Below are 17042 nucleotides of genomic sequence, written 5' to 3'. Positions count from 1 at the left end.
ATCACCCCCGGTGAGACAAAACCGCAACTCGTCAGTGAAGAGTACTTTTTGCCAGTCCTGTCTGGTCCAGCGACGGTGGGTTTGTGCCCATAGACGACGTTGTTGCCGGTGATGTCTGGTGAGGACCTGCCTTACAACAGGCCTACAAGCCGTCAGTCCAGCCTCTCTCAGCCTATTGCGGACAGTCTGAGCACTGATGGAGGGATTGTGCGTTCCTGGTGTAACTCGGGCAGTTGTTGTTGCCATCCTGTACCTGTCCTGCAGATGTGATGTTCGGATGTACCGATCCTGTGCAGGTGTTGTTACATGTGGTCTGCCACTGCGAGGACGATCAGCTGTCTGTCCTGTCTCCCTCTAGCGCTGTCTTAGGCGTCTCACAGTACGGACATTGCAATTAATTCGCTGGCGACATCTGCAGTCCTCATGCCTCCTTGCAGCATGCCTAAGGCACGTTCACGCAGATGAGCAGGGACCCTGGGCATCTTTCTTTTGGTGTTTTTCAGAGTCAGTAGAAAGGCCTCTTTAGTGTCCTAAGCTTTCATAACTGTGACCTTAATTGCCTACCGTCTGTAAGCTGTTAGTGACTTAACGACGGTTCCACAGGTGCATGTTCATTAATTGTTTATGGTTCATTGAACAAGCATGGGAAACAGTGTTTAAACCCTTTACAATGAAGATTTGTGAAGTTATTTGGATTTTTACAAATTATCTTTGAAAGACAGGGTCCTGAAAAACAGACGTTTCTTTTTTTGCTGAGTTTATGTGTAGATACAGTTGAAGTCGGAAGTTTACACATACTTAGGTTGGAGTCATTAAAACTCGTTTTTCAACCACTCCACAAATGTCTTGTTAACAAACTATAGTTTTGGCAAGTCGGTTAGGACATCTACTTTGTGCATGACACAAGTAATTTTTCCAACAATTGTTTACAGACAGATTATTTCACTTATAATTCACTGGATCACAATTCCAGTGGGTCAGAAGTTTACATACACTAAGTTGACTGTGCCTTTAAACAGCAAATTCCAGAAAACGATGTCATGGCTTTAGAAGCTTCTGATAGGCTAATTTACATAATTTGAGTCAATTGGAGGTGTACCTGTGGATGTATTTCAAGGCCTACCTTCAAACTCAGTGCCTCTTTGCTTGACATCATGGGAAAATCAAAAGAAATCAGCCAAGACCCCCCCCACAAAAAAATATTGTAGACCTCCACAAGTCTGGTTCATCCTTGGGAGCAATTTCCAAATGCCTGAAGGTACCACGTTCATCTGTACATACAATGGTACGCAAGTATAAACACCATGGGACCACGCAGCCGTCATACCGCTCAGGAAATAGACGCGTTCTGTCTCCTAGAGATGAACATACTTTGATGCAAAAAGTGCAAATCAATCCCAGAACAACAGCAAATGACCTTGTGAAGATGCTGAAGGAAACAGGTACAAAAGTATCTATATCCACAGTAAAACGAATCCTATATCGACATAACCTGAAAGGCCGCTCAGCAAGGAAGAAGCCACTGCTCCAAAAGCGCCATAAAAAGCCACTACGGTTTGCAACTGCACATGGGGACAAATATCATACTTTTTGGAAAAATATCCTCTGATCTGATGAAACAACAATAGAACTGCCCATAATAACCATTGTTATGTTTGGAGGAAATAGGGGGATGCTTGCAAGCTGAAGAACACCATCCCAACCGTGAAGCACGGGGGTGGCAGCATCATGTTGTGGGGGTGCTTTGCTGCAGGAGGGACTGGTGCACTTCACAAAATAGTAGGCATCATGAGGAAGAAAATGATGTGGATATATTGAAGCAACATCTCAAGACATTCGTCAGGAAGTTAAAGCTTGGTCGCAAATGGGTCTTCCAAATGGACAACGACCCCAAGCATACTTCCAAAGTTGTGGCAAAATGGCTTAAGGACAACAAAGTCAAGGTATTGGAGTGGCCATCACAAAGCCCTGATCTCAATCCCACAGAGAATGTGTGGGCAGAACTGAAAAAGCGTGTGCGAGCAAGGAAGCCTACCAACCTGACTGAGTTACACCAGCTCTGTCAGGAGGAATGGGCCAAAATTCACTCAACTTATTGTGGGAAGCTTGTGGAAGTCTACCCAAAACATTTGACCCAAGTTAAACAATTTAAAGGCAATGCTACCAAATACTAATTGAGTGTATGTAAACTTCTGACCCACTGGGAATGTGATGAAAGAAATCCTTCTCTCTACTATTATTCTGACATATCACCTTCTTAAAATAAAGTGGTGATCCTAACTGACCTAAGACAGGGAATTTTTACTAGGATTAAATGTCAGGAATTGTGAAAAACTGAGTTTAAATGTATTTGGCTAAGGTGTATGTAAACTTCCGACTTCAACTGTTGGTGTAATCTGGAGCCAAGCCTGTTGATTTTTAATCCAAGGGTATCCTGCTATTGACATACTTGTTGAATTATGCAACAGAACGTGACAGCAACAAGTAATTCATGAGCCAGTCTAGACAGCGCAGGTCAGTGCAGGTAGGCCTAGACAGGACACATTTTTGGTGGTTGATCATTGATCATTCTTGAGATGTTTCTTTAACTTGATTGGAATCCACCCGTGATAAATTCAATTGATTGAACAAGATTTGGAAAGGCACACACCTGTCTATATAAGGTCCAACAGTTGACAGTGCATGTCAGAGCAAAAACCAAGCCATAAGGTCAAAGGAATTGTTCGTGGAGCTCTGAGACAGGATTGTGTTGAGGCACAGATCTGGGGTAGGGGAACCAAAAATGTTCTGCAACATTAAAGGTCACCAAGAACACAGTGGCCTCCATCATTCTTAAATGGAAGAAGTTTGGAACCTTCAAGACTCTTCCTTGAGCTGGACGCCTGGCCAAACTGAGTAACCGGGGGAGAAGTGCCTTGGTTAGGGAGATGACCAAGATCTCGATGGTCACTCTGACAGAGCTCCAGAGTTCATCTGTGTAGATGGGAGAAACTTCCAGAAGGACAACCATCTCTGCAGCACTCCACCAATCAGGCCTTTATGGTAGAGTGGCCAGACGGAAGCCACTCCTCAATAAAAGGCACATGACAGCCTGCTTAGAGCTTGCCAAAAGGCACCTAAAGGACTCAGACCATAAGAAACAAGATTATCTGTTCTGATGAAACCAAGATTGAACTCTTTGGCCTGAATGCCAAGCATCACGTCTGGAGGAAACCTGGCACCATCCCTACGGTGAAGCATGGTGGTGGCAGCATCATGCTGTGGGGATGGTTTTCAGTGGCAGGGACTGGGAGTCTAGTCAGGATCGAGGGAAATATGAATGGAGAAAAGTACAGAGAGATTCTTGATGAAAATCTGCTCCATAGCGCTCAGGACCTCAGACTGGGGTGAAGTTTCACCTTCCAGCAGGACAACGACCCTAAACACACAGCCAAGACAACACAGGAGTGGCTTTGGGACAAGTTTCTGAATGTCCTTGAGTGGCCCAGCCAGAGCCCGGACTTGAACCTGATCGAACATCTCTGGAGAGACCTGAAAATATCTGTGCAGCGACGCTCCCCATGCAACATGACAGAGCTTGAAAGGATCTGCAGAGAAGAAAGGGAGAAACTCCCCGAATACAGGTGTGCCAAGCTTGTAGCGTCATACCGAAGAAAACTCGAGGCAGTAATCGCTGGGCCACTCAAGGACTTCAACAAAGTTCTAAGTAAAGGGTCTGAATACTTATGTAAATGTGATATTTTTTGCTTTGTCATTAAGGGGTATTGTGTGTAGATTTAATCAATTTTAGGCTGTAACGTAACAAAATGTTGAAAAGGTCAAGGGGTCTGAATACTTTCCGAATGCACTGTATGAGTGCATAAAAAAAGTACAATAAATTGTACAATAAATTCAATACCTGAATTCCCACCAGAATCCCTGAACTCCATTCATTGTCTGTCTGTGCCAGTAAAATGTTTTATGTGCTATAATTCAGTTAATATCTGATGGATTTTCAACATCATTTTTTTTTGTATCTTCATCTATTGTCCAACTGTTGCATTTATTAGAATTGTTTTTAAACCCTTATAACAATTTTGATGACCGTTGATACATACAGCCAGCTCTCAGGATCTACATTTGAATCCAATCCCTCTCCACAGCAATAATCCATACATCTGTTAACCATACAGAATGAACGGATGGGAGCATCAAGCAACAGACACAGTGGGGATTAGACACGTCCACACACATCCAACACCCCAAACACACATACAACTCTACACACTCAGAAACAGTACATGCCCAAACATACATAAAACATAGGTGTTAAAATAGTTTCCAGAATTCCCAACAGTCAGTGGAATTATAATGAAACATTTTGAGATTAATCTGATGACTGCAGCTGTATGATAAACATTGGAACTCAGGACTGTAGCTGTACGATAAACCTTGGAACTCATGACTGCAGCTGTATGATTCACATTGGAACTCAGGACTGCAGTTATATGATTAATCTTGGAACTCATGACTGCAGCTATATGTTTGGCCTGGCCTTGTGTATCAAATGAATGCAGGGTTTACGACAATTTGTACATTGAAGCCAAACACTCAGTAAACACCAAACACACACTGTCACAACGTACAGCTACATAATCTTGTTTTTCCTTTCAATGCTCATTACATTTTCAATGAATAAAGAGAGTACTACACCCTTCAAACAGCTAAAGCTATTCCATTTGAAATGTGTAAGAGCACATTGAGTGGACACATGAACCCTGCACTATGACTGATGGGTAATCAGCCTTATATACATAATCTTATAATGACTTGTGTTTCAGATCATACATTTGATATGGTTTGACTCAAACTGTTATAGTTTCATATCGAAATAATACTCAAGCTGAGTTTCTAAACTAACTTGATTCAATAGGTGTTACTCACCAAACCTAATATTTACAATGTGATCCTTGTAAAATCAAATAATGATGGATTTCCTTTCATTTCAGTTCCTTTCCAAACATATACATCGCATGTAGTAGAGGAAACCTTAACCCTGTAAAGAAAGGTTTTCAAAAGGCAGTTTGGAGCAGGAAAGGGTTTTACTATAGACTTACTGTCACATTCTCTGTCGCAAATTACATGGCCTGTTTGTTATAAACACTTATCAATAGAGGGCAGATCTCTGGAAGTGACCTAACCCCACTGCCCACCCATCCACCCCACACACAGTCATCCACTCACACAGTTGTTTTAAGGACTCAGAAAAGTCTAGATTTCAAACAGTCAAGAATATGCTATCAAGTGCAGCTCATCTATCATTTAACACTATCATCAAATCTTCAGGAGGCTAGAGTGTAGGGGAAGGAGAGAGAAAACACTGAAGACAGGGAGTGGGACACGAGAGGGAGAGGGAAGAGAAGGGAAAGAAGATGGAGAGAAAAGCAGAGGCAATGTATGATTGAGTGGGAGAGAGAGAGAGAGAGAGAGAGAGAGTGACAGAATGAGGGGAGTTGAAACAGAATAAAGTGAGATGGAGAGAGGAGAGACATCAGAGGATGTGTGAGAGAGTGGGGGAGGATGGGGGAGAGGGAAGGGGGAGAGAATAGAGGAGATGATGGGGAGAGGGAAGGGGGAGAGAATAGAGGAGAGGATGGTGAAGAGGAGGGGTTAAGGGAATGGAGAAGAGGGTGGGGGAGAAGAGGTGGAGTGCATTGGCAGACATCATGGATGTCTCCCTGCTAGGAACAGTGTAATGCTGCAGCCCTGTGAAGGATCTGTCCTCAGCCCTCAGTCCCGCTGTCGTTATGTCTGTCACAGCACAACACACATAATGGCCGCCAACACCCCTCCTATCTCCCTTCTCCTCCCCTCTTCCCATCCTCTATCCAACTCTTTCTTCCCCTCCTCCTCTCCTCCATCCCCTCCTCCCTCCCCTCCTCCAGCTTCCTCCCTCTCCTCCTCTGCTCCCCCCCTCCCCTCCATCCTCTCCTCCGTCCCTCCTCCTTCCTGCCATAATCGACCCATGAGACCTGTTTCTGACGTCTTCATCTTCCCTCACCCATATGCTGGGCTGATATACTGCACCTCTACACAGGGCTGCATCTATCAACTACCATGGGCTAAATATCACTGTATTTATCTAATTGTGTCTACCTCTGTGTACTTCCTCATAAACACAATTCTGTAGCTGTGCTTCCCCCGTGGACGGTGGTCTCAGAGCCGCCTAGCTATGTCACAAGGGGACGCCGGACTATCGTGTCTCTCAGCATCTGTGGACTCTGAATTATGGTTATGAAACACTAGTAAAGAGGGAGACATATGGTATTTGCAAAGACAGACATAAAGAGTGTGAGGGTAAATAGAGAAATAGAAAGGGCGAGGACAAGAGAAATGGACAGTGAGGGTTGAGTAGTTTTACTGTGTGTGTGTCTGTGTATTTGACAGTGTATGATATGATTCATCTTTGAAGACAAGACTGAAAGTACTCAATCTATACAGGGTGTGACAGACTGGTAATATATCATAGATGTGCAGCAATAAAAATGTGTGTAATACCAGTTACTAACATTACATATTATTTACATGCTTTAAGCATGCTTATTCAATCTCCATCTCACTTCAGAACCGTTCTCAGCTGAATTCAGTCCTCGGCATGTTTTACCCACCTATGTGCTGTCCTCACTCCACAAATGCTCCTAGACAGAGAGAGAGAGAGAGAGAGAGAGAGAGAGAGAGAGAGAGAGAGAGAGAGAGAGAGAGAGAGAGAGAGAGAGAGAGAGAGAGAGAGAGAGAGAGAGAGAGAGAGAGAGAGAGAGAGAGAGAGAGAGAGAGAGAGAGAGAGAGAGAGAGAGAGAGAGAAAGGCCAAGATAGGGACAGAGAGAGAGAGAGAGAGAAAGGCCAAGATAGGGACAGAGAGAGAGAGAGAGAGAAAGGCCAAGATAGGGACAGAGAGAGAAAAGCCAAGAGAGGGAGAGGGACAAACAGAGGAGAGGGAGAACGATGGAGAGAGGGAGGGAGCAAAAGCAGGGGAGAGTATTTCCAGATGAAACGTATGGGCAGAATCACAGTTGCTCAGGCAGCAGCCAATATCTCAGAGTGATGTATACATTAGCATATGAATCATTAGCATGGGACCGGAAGCCGGAAGCCGGCGACAAGCAGGCACACGCACACGCACTGCTCAGGGCACAAAGCCATGTTTACATAACCTAATGGAGAATTCTGTTCATGTTCACCATCATGGCCACACAACATCTCCCATACCATTACCCATGCACACTACCAAGAGCCCACACACAAGGTTATGGAATCAGAAGGTTACTCAAGAAAATAGAACACAACCGGAAAGCACTGCAACTTTTATCCAAGGAGTTTTTTATGGCAGAAAATAGTAATTTGGAGTTATGCGGTCCAGCATATAAACTAAAGCTGACAAGAGACTGAAATTGTATTTAACTATGCAAGGTATTTAAGAACAAATTCTTATTTACAATGACTGCCTACCTGGCCAAACCCAGACGACGCTGGGCCAGTTGTGGGCCACCCAATCACAGCCGGATGTGATACAGCCTGGATTCGTACCAGGGACTCTAGTGACACCTCTTTTTATTTTATTTTATTTAACTAGGCAAGTCAGTTAAGAACAAATTCTTATTTACAATGACAGCCTAGGAACAGTGGGTTAACTGCCTTGTTCAGGGGAAGAACGACAGAGTTTTACCTTGTCAGCTCTGGGATTCAATCTAGCAACCTTTCAGTTACTGGCCCAACGCTCTAACCACTAGGCTACCTGCCACTGAGATGCAGTGCCGTAGACCGCTGCGCAACTCGGGAGCCCAAAATATGAACTCAAAAGTGTGATTCTGCCATTGACTAACTGCTAGATACAAAATTCAATGTGCTCATGTTCTATCCCCAGTGCCTGCATTTTAGTGTCCTTGGATGTGTGTATTACTGTTTTTCTTATGTTAATGTAGTGAATGTAGTGAATGCCATACACTGAGACCAGATGTACGGGTGGGGGAGGTGAGAGAATGAAAGAATGAGAGGAGGGAAAATCATTCTTTACTTAATAGAATATGATTTACTCAATGATATAGAATGGTGAAATGATTTAATCAAAGAGACTATCTTTTCATTCTGAATGTCTGATCCATGAACCATCTTTCTACTTTCCTCTAACAGCCATACGGCAGGAACAGGCAGCAAATAGCTCATTATTAATTGCAGCTAATTACCTGGGTGTCCAACTGTACCATTTTAATGGCACCGGGTACGGAGAGGGGCACGGACACAGTGCATTATCATAGAGAGAGAGAGAGAGAGAGAGAGAGAGAGAGAGAGAGAGAGAGAGAGAGAGAGAGAGAGAGAGAGAGAGAGAGAGGGAGAGAGAGATGGAGAGAGAGAGAGAGAGAGATGGAGAGAGAGTGAGAGAGAGAGGGAGAGAGATGGAGAGAGAGAGAGAGAGAGAGAGAGAGATAGATAGATGAGAGAGAGAGAGAGAGAGATGGAGAGAGAGAGAGAGAGAGAGGGAGAGACAGATGGAGAGAGAGAGAGAGAGAGAGAGAGAGAGAGAGAGAGAGAGAGAGAGAGAGAGAGAGAGAGAGAGAGAGAGAGAGAGAGAGAGAGAGAGAGAGAGAGAGAGATGGAGAGCGAGAGAGAGAAGGAGAGAGAGATGGGAGAGAGAGAGAGAGAGAGAGAGAGAGATGGAGAGAGAGAGAGAGAGAGAGAGAGATAGATAGAGAGAGAGATGGAGAGAGAAAGAGAGAGGGAGAGAGAGATGGAGAGAGAGAGAGAGAGATAGAGAGATAGAGAGATAGAGATAGAGAGAGATGGAGATGGAGAGAGAGATATGGAGAGCGAAAGATGGAGAGAATTGATGCGCTTTTCATTACAGACATAATCTCAAAGCATGTCTCTGCATGTCTCGGTCTCTCACATGTCTCCGTCTCTCACAGTCTTCCTCTTGTGCAATATGTAACACCTACAGCCTAACACCTCTCTCTCACACTATCCTGCAGTTCTATTATGAGGATGTGGGGCATGTCTGTGCAAATGTGTGTATACAGTTCTGGGGTTCAACCCTACCAGGCAGCTAACCTTACCAGGCAGCTAACCCTACCAGGCAGCTAACCCTACCAGGCAGCTAACCCTACCAGGCAGCTAACCTTACCAGGCAGCTAACCCTACCATGCAGCTAACCCTACCAGGCAGCTGACCTTACCAGGCAGCTAACCCTACCAGGCAGCTAACCTTACCAGGCAGCTAACCCTACCAGGCAGCTAACCCTACCAGGCAGCTAACCTTACCAGGCAGCTAACCTTACCAGGCAGCTAACCCTACCAGGCAGCTAACCTTACCAGGCAGCTAACCTTACCAGGCAGCTAACCTTACCAGGCAGCTAACCCTACCAGGCAGCTAATCTTACCAGGCAGCTAACTCAGGATAAATCCCTACTAGCTCTGGGGAACATTATGGGTCAGTGCTGGGGTGTGTAATTCGACCTGAACATGTGTATAATGACCTTTCAGCCTGGTCATCATTGCCGATGATAACTGACCAACCTAGTAGATTAAAAGTTGAACAAATAAATAAGAGTCATGGAAGAGTGGATGGAAGCCTGCTTACTGTGTTGTTCTGGGAAGGACAATGTGTCCTAAAACCAAATAATAGGATATAATGTCATAGGTAAATGTTAGTGGTCCACTCACCAGTTTGCGTTGACACCAGGTGCAGACTCCACACAGAGCTACGAGCCACACGACACACACCGTCAGCCCCAGAGATACCAGGAACACACTGATAGATAGAGACCCTGCAGAGAGACAGAGGGGGGAGAGAGAGGGGGGCGGGGGGGAGGGGAGAGAGAGGAAGAGAGATAGCGAGGGAGAGGAAGAGAGATAGACGTCACTGTTAAATGCATGTCAATCATGAGAGGGGAAGGAGAAGGAGAGAAAGGGCAAGACCAAGAGCAAATGTTGTTGTAAGAATATCTCTACATATCCCTTTGGCAATATGTTGGTCAAATCTAATAAACACATGCAGGAAAAATACACAAATGAGGCATAGGAGAGGGAAGTGTGGGAGGAGAGGGAAGTGTGGGAGGAGAGGGAAGTGTGGGAGGAGAGGGAAGTGTGAGCCTGTAATGTGTTTTTTTAATTTGCTCTCTCCCACTCAATCATCACTAACCTGCAGACATAGCAATCTATCAACAGAAAAAGGGAAAGAGACAGGAAAAGAGGGCAAGTGTACAGGCATAAAATATCATGTCTACTTTCCCCATCTGTGTCAGTATCTACAGCTGGTGAATGAATACAGAGTTGCTGAAACGAAGGAAAAGAAAAACAATGGTCATTAAGAGGGGTCAATTACAAGTCTTGTAATCTGCAGCTTCCTTCCTCTTTGGTGTCTCATTGTACATGATCAGTACTGCAGCTCTTCCTCTTGTCTTTTGTTCATCTTTCAAGAAGTCAAGACCAAACTTGAGAGATAAAAGCTCTTTCACTCACACATTTCTGATAAAAAATAACTACATCACTGCCTCTTGAATGCTATTCATCTTGCCCACCTCCTCTGCCAAGACAATTCAAAAGGCAAAGACGTGTTGGCAAACAACATTGTGTATAAACAATGGACTTCAATTCCACCTCATCCTCCCATTCTTTCTGTTACATTCTCCCTTTCTCTGTCCCTCTGCCTACACAATTCCTCTGCTTTCTCATCCCTTCCTCGCTCCATCCCTCGCTCCATCCCTCGCTATAAAACTCCAGGTCTTGTAAGTTGTTCAGGGCAGAGAACAGAAGGAGTAGCTTGGTAAAAACATCCACATATCACTCTTCCCTCGCACTTTCTTTAATTCCCAGTCATCCTTCCTTTATTTCCATGTGAGGCCTCCTACCTTTCTCCATTCTTTCTTGCTCTCATTTTGATCAGTATGATGTTCAATTTATTTTCCTACTATCTATTGTGAGAATATTACAGTGAGTAGCCTTTGTAGAACACATCCATCAAAGGAAGCCAATCAGTTGACAATATGTTTTCAACAATACCTGAGCAATGACAATGATACTGTAACTATCCATTACTGGACATCTCACTCAGACAGCAATTCAACATGTCATAATGCTGCTGATAAGTGGCCATAATGGCAGGTGTTTCATGGAGCTCTTTCATCTTTTCAGTATTTTTTTAAAGGCATGAAATGGATGACACTGAGGCCTACCATATACAGTATGCTGCTGTAATGTTTTAAAAAAAAGTAGATCTGTGTATAGATGGCATTTTTAATTGCAGAGTATTTTTTTCTTCTTCTCTTACCATCGTCATTGCTGTGGATTAGACTACAGTGTATACGTTTCAGTGAAATGGTCAAAAACACTTCCTATCCTATTTAGTCCACTGTTGAGCTACATAATGGCTGAAGATCATTGTTTGGTTTAAAGTAGGCTAACTTATGAGCAAAGACCAATGTTGCTAGTTGGTGTGGCTGAATAATAAAAACAATCTATTAGCACCGAACAGCCAATGGAGGTTAAACAAACAGTGGTGATTCAGCACAATGGACAGCGACAGGATCGGAATTCAGTAGTTAATGACCTGGCCTGGCACAGGGGAGCTGTTAAGTACAGCATACATAATAACCAGGAGGAGAAAAAAGCCGAGGTAGCTAGCTTCCTGACTGTAAGGTTGCTGTAAGGTTGCTACACAGCGCAATTACTACTGTGAGCTGGCCCACCCTAATATTGAAACTCATCTTGATCTCCCAGAGGCACATCCATTAGATGCTTCTGATAGGGCAGAGAATTGCATCCTGGTCATTAGCTCGGTGAGTTCCTGTAATGATTAAACAGCCGCTTTAATATGTCTACCAGCCCAGCCATGCTGCTGTAAAAGAGCCTGGGATAGAGATACAGTGCCTTGCAAAAGTATTCACCCCCTTCGCGTTTTTACTATTTTGTTGCATTACAACATGTCATTTAAATGGATTTTTATTTGGATTTCATGTTATGGACATAAAAACAGAAAATAGTCCAAATTGGTGAAGTGAAAAAAATTACTTGTTTCATATAATAAAAATAATAAAAAAACAGAAAAGTGGTGCGTGCATATGTTGTCACAGACCAGGTCCAGAACCAGGTCTCCACCGTGCACATCCCCCCAGAATATGCCGATTTGGCTCTCTCAATTACCACCTCATCGACGGGGGGATTGTGCAATAAATCTCCTGGCAGACGCTGCGCTTTCCAGGAGTCACATGTATCCCCTGTCGCAAGCGGAGACGGTGGCTTTGGAAACATATGTCTCTGAATCCTTGCGTCAGGGGTACATTCGTCCCTCTACTTCACCCGCCTCCTCGAGTTTCTTTTTTGTGAAGAAGGATGGAGGTTTACGCCCGTGCATTGACTATGGAGGTCTCAATCAGATCATGGTGAAGTACAGTTACCCGCTACCTCTTATCGCCACGGCTACTGAGTCAATGCATGGGGCGCGCTTCTTCACGAAACTGGATCTCAGGAGTGTGTATAACCTGGTGCGTATCCGGGAGGGAGACGAGTGGAAGACAGCTTTTAGTACCACCACAGGGCATTATGAGTACCTCGTCATGCCGTACGAAGAATGCTCCATCAGTTTTCCAATCCTTTGTAGACGAGATTTTCAGGGACCTGCACGGGCAGGGTGTAGTGGTGTATATCGATGACATTCTGATATACTCCGCTACACGCGGCGAGCATGTGTCCTTGGTGCGCAGGGTACTTGGACGACTGTTGGAGCATGACCTGTACGTCAAGGCTGAGAAATGCCTGTTCTTTCAGTAGGCCGTCTCCTTCCTAGGGTATCGCATTTCCACATCAGGGGTGGAGATGGATAGTGACCACATTGCAGCCGTGTGTAATTGGCCGACTCCAACCACGGTAAAGGAGGTGCAGCGATTTTTAGGGTTTGCCAATTACTACCGGAGATTTATCCGGAGTTTTGGTCAGGTTGCTGCTCCAATTACCTCACTGCTTAAGGGGGATCCTGTAAGGTTGCAGTGGTCATCTGAGGCGGACAGGGCTTTTGGGCAGCTAAGGGCTCTGTTTACTTCGGCTCCCGTGCTGACCCATCCGGATCCCTCTTTGGCATTCATAGTGGAGATGGACGCGTCCGAGGCTGGGATAGGAGCCATGCTCTCACAGCGCTCGGGTACCCCACTGAAACTCCGCCCCGTGCTTTCTTCTTGAAGAAGCTCAGCCCGGCAGAGCGTAACTATGATGTGGGGGATCGGGAGTTGTTGGCTGTGGTCAAAGCATTGAAGGCGTAGAGACATTGGCTTGAGGGGGCTAACCACTCTTTCCTCATCTTGACTGACCACCACAACCTGGAGTACATCCGGGCAGCGAGGAGATTGAACCCCCGTCAGGCAAGGTGGGCCATGTTTCTCACCCGTTTTGTTTTCACCCTTTCGTACAGACCAGGTTCCCAGAACGGTAAGGCAGACGCACTGTCCTGGCTGTATGACATAGAGGAGCGGTCCATGGATCCCACTCCCATACTCCCCGCCTCTTGCTTGGTGGCGCCGGTAGTGTGGGAGCTGGACGCGGACATTGAGCGGGCGTTACGTGCAGAGCCCGCTCCCACTCAGTGTCCAGCTGGGCATCTGTACGTTCCGTCTGCTGTCCGTGACCGGCTGATCTCTTGGGCTCACACAACCCCCTCCTCTGGTCATCCTGAGATTGGTCGGACGGTGCACTGTCTTAGTGAGAAGTACTGGTGGCCCACTTTGACTAAAGATGTGAGGGTTTATGTTTCCTCCTGCTCGGTGTGCGCCCAGTGTAAGGCTCCTAGGCACCTGGCCAGAGGTAAGCTACAACCCTTACCCGTTCCACAACGGCCATGTTCACCTGTCGGTGGATTTCATAACCGATCTTCCACCTTCACAGGGTAACACCACGATCCTGGTCATTGTGGATTGTTTTTCTAAGTCCTGTCGTCTCCTCCCTTTGCCCGGCCTCCCTACGGCCCTACAAACTGCGGAGGCTCTGTTTACTCACGTCTTCCGGCACTATGGGGTGCCTGAGGATATAGTGCCTGATCGAGGTCCCCAGTTCACATCGAGGGTCTAGAAGGCGTTCATGGAACGTCTGGGGGTCTCGGTTAGCCTTACCTCAGGTTTTCACCCCGAGGGTAACGGGCAGGTGGAGAGAGTAAACCAGGATGTGGGTAGATTTCTGAGGTCCTATTGCCAGGACCGTCCGGGGAGTGGAGCGTTTGTACCCTGGGCAGAGATGGCCCAGAATTTGCTCCGTCATTCCGTCACTCCTCTACTAACCTCTCTCCCTTCCAGTGTGTGTTGGGGTATCAGCCGGTTCTGGCTCCTTGGCATCAGAGTCAGACCGAAGCTCCTGCGGTAGGTGACTGGTTCCGGCGCACGGAGGAGACATGGGACGCCGCCCAGAAGGTTGGCGCAGACTGTCACCGCAGTGAGGCCCCGGTGTTCGCACCAGGGGACCGGGTCTGGCTCTCGACCCGAAACCTGCCCCTCTGCCTGCCCTGTCGGAAACTGGGTCCGCGGTTTGTGGGGCCATTTAAAGTCCTGAGGAGAGTGAACGAGGTATGTTATAGGTTACAGCTTCCTCCCGAAGCTGCTTCAGGAAGCAGAGATGCGGGAGGTTCCTACACTCCCTCTGGACATCGAGGGGGCCCCGACGTACTCCGTTAGATCCATCATGGATTTGAGACGTCGGGCGGGGGGCCTTCAGTACCTCGTGGACTGGGAGGTGTACGGTCTGGAGGAGAGATGCTGGGTTCCGGAGGAGGACGTGTTGGACCCTTCTATGCTGCGAGATTTCCACCGTCTCCGTCCGGATCGCCCAGCACCTCGCCCTTCGGGTCGTCCCCGAGGCCGGTGTCGGCGCGCCGCTGGAGCCGCGCGTCAAGGGGGGGGGTACTGTCACAACTTCTGCCGAAGTCGGCTCCTCTCCTTGTTCGTTCGGCGGTCGACGTCACCGGCTTTCTAGCCATAGCCGCTCCATTTCTCATTATTCCATTTGTTTTGTCTGGTTTCATACACACCTGGTTTTCATTCCATAATCAACTGCATGTATTTAGTCCTTTGTTCCCCTCCATGTCTTTGTGTGTAATTGTTTATTGTTAAACTATGAACATCCCACGGAGCGCCATTAAATCCATTACTAAAAAATGGAAAGAAAATGGCACCACAACCAACCTGCCAAGAAAGGGCCGCCCACCAAAACTCACGGACCAGGCAAGGAGGGCATTAATCAGAGAGGCAACAAAGAGACCAAAGATAATCCTGAAAGAGCTGCAAAGCTCCACAGCGGAGATTGGAATATCTGTCCATAGGACCACTTTAAGCCGTACGCTCCACAGATCTAGGCTTTACGGAAGAGTGGCCAGAAAAAAGCCTTTGCTTAAAGAAAAAAGCAACATTTTAGTCTCATCTGACCAGAGTACCTTTTTCCATCAGTTTGGGGAGTCTCCCACATGTCTTTTGGTGAACAGCAAACACGTTTGGTGTTCACCAAAAGACATGTGGGGAGACTCCACAAACTTATGGAAGAAGGTACTCTGGTCAGATGAGACTAAAATGTTGCTTTTTGGACATCAAGGAAAACGCTATGTCTGGCGCAAACCCAACACCTCTCATTACCCCAAGAACACCATCCCCACAGTGAAGCATGGTGGTGGCAGCATCATGCTGTGGGGATGTTTTTCATCGGCAGGGACTGGGAAACTGGTCAGAATTGAAGGAATGATGGATGGCGCTAAATACAGTGAAATTCTTGAGGGAAAACTGTTTCAGTCTTCCAGAGATTTGAGACTGGGATGGAGGTTCACCTTCCAGCAGGACAATGACCCTAAGCATACTGCTAAAGCAACACTTGAGTGGTTTAAGGGGAAACATTTAAATGTCTTGGAATGGCCTAGTCAAAGCCCAGATCTCAATCCAATTGAGAATCTGTGGTATGACTTAAATATTGCTGTACACCAGCAGAACCCATCCAATTTGAAGGAGCTGGAGCAGTTTTGCCTTGAAGAATGGGCAAAAAATCCCAGTGGCTAGATGTACCAAGCTTATAGAGACATAGCCCGAGACTTGCAGTTGTAACTGCTCCAAAAGGTGCCTCTACAAAGTATTGACTTTGGGGGGGTGAATAGTTATGCACGCTCAAGTTGTCTTATTTCTGGTTTGTTTCACAAGAAAATATATTTTGCATCCTAAAAGTGTTTGGCATGTTGTGTAAATCAAATGATACAAACCCCGAAAAAAGGAAAAATGCCAAGGGGGGGGGGAATACTTTCGCAAGCCACTGTAGATGGAGACAGCTGTGCCGCATTTAGCTGAGGAAAAGGGTGGAAAATAGCAGCGAGCCTAACAGAAGGTGGTGGTAGTGTAAACAAGGGGTTGAATCAGACTGTTATATTACAGCTATGGTGTGTATGGTCATTGGGCAGGGATGGGTGCGGCAGGTAGGGATGCTTTCAAAAGGATTGGGACAGCTTCCCTAATATTTCTACGGTCCAAATAATTCACATGGAGACTATGAATCACTAAAAACGAATGAGTTCTGCCCCAGTAAGGCAATTTATTACAGAGAACAACACAAAAACAGTTCTGGCAAAAACAATATGGTCACATGGATGGCCCTTCTCACTGACTCTCTCCCCAGGAGTGGCCCCATGCAGAGCTTTGCTGGGTGTCACACAGAGAGCCTCCTGTGGCTAATTCCAGCACCAGACATTCACAGCACTGTAGCTATCACACACAGACACACACGCATTCACATACTTTCCATCGCCTGTTCCAGGGCATGGTACCTAGCTATTACACACACACACACACACACACACACACACACACACACACACACACACACACACACACAGCACTAGCTCCTATTGTCTCATTTCATCACTGCCCTCTTGAAAGTTCATTTTTATTGCACACATACTGCATGAGCTTTGGCGTTTCCATAAAACTACAAACAGAAAAATAAAGCGAGTGTTTGCTGTCATACTTTTCAGTCTATTCCTCTCGGTTGTTATATTTCTCTCTCAT

General features: G+C 46.1%; 1 protein-coding gene across 1 annotated transcript in view; it reads right to left on the bottom strand.

The window, feature by feature from the left end:
• The window catches only part of LOC106562326 (synaptotagmin-7), a 103706-nt gene that overhangs the window by 39481 nt on the left and 47183 nt on the right, over positions 1 to 17042 (bottom strand). The window contains exon 2 of the mRNA XM_045689229.1: positions 9694 to 9797. Coding sequence (XP_045545185.1) covers positions 9694 to 9797 — 104 coding nt within the window. The remainder of the gene's footprint in view (positions 1 to 9693; positions 9798 to 17042) is intronic.

The sequence above is a fragment of the Salmo salar genome, chromosome ssa11 (assembly GCF_905237065.1).
Source record: "Salmo salar chromosome ssa11, Ssal_v3.1, whole genome shotgun sequence".
Classification (NCBI taxonomy): Eukaryota; Metazoa; Chordata; class Actinopteri; order Salmoniformes; family Salmonidae; genus Salmo; species Salmo salar.
This window is presented reverse-complemented; position numbering and strand designations above follow the sequence as displayed.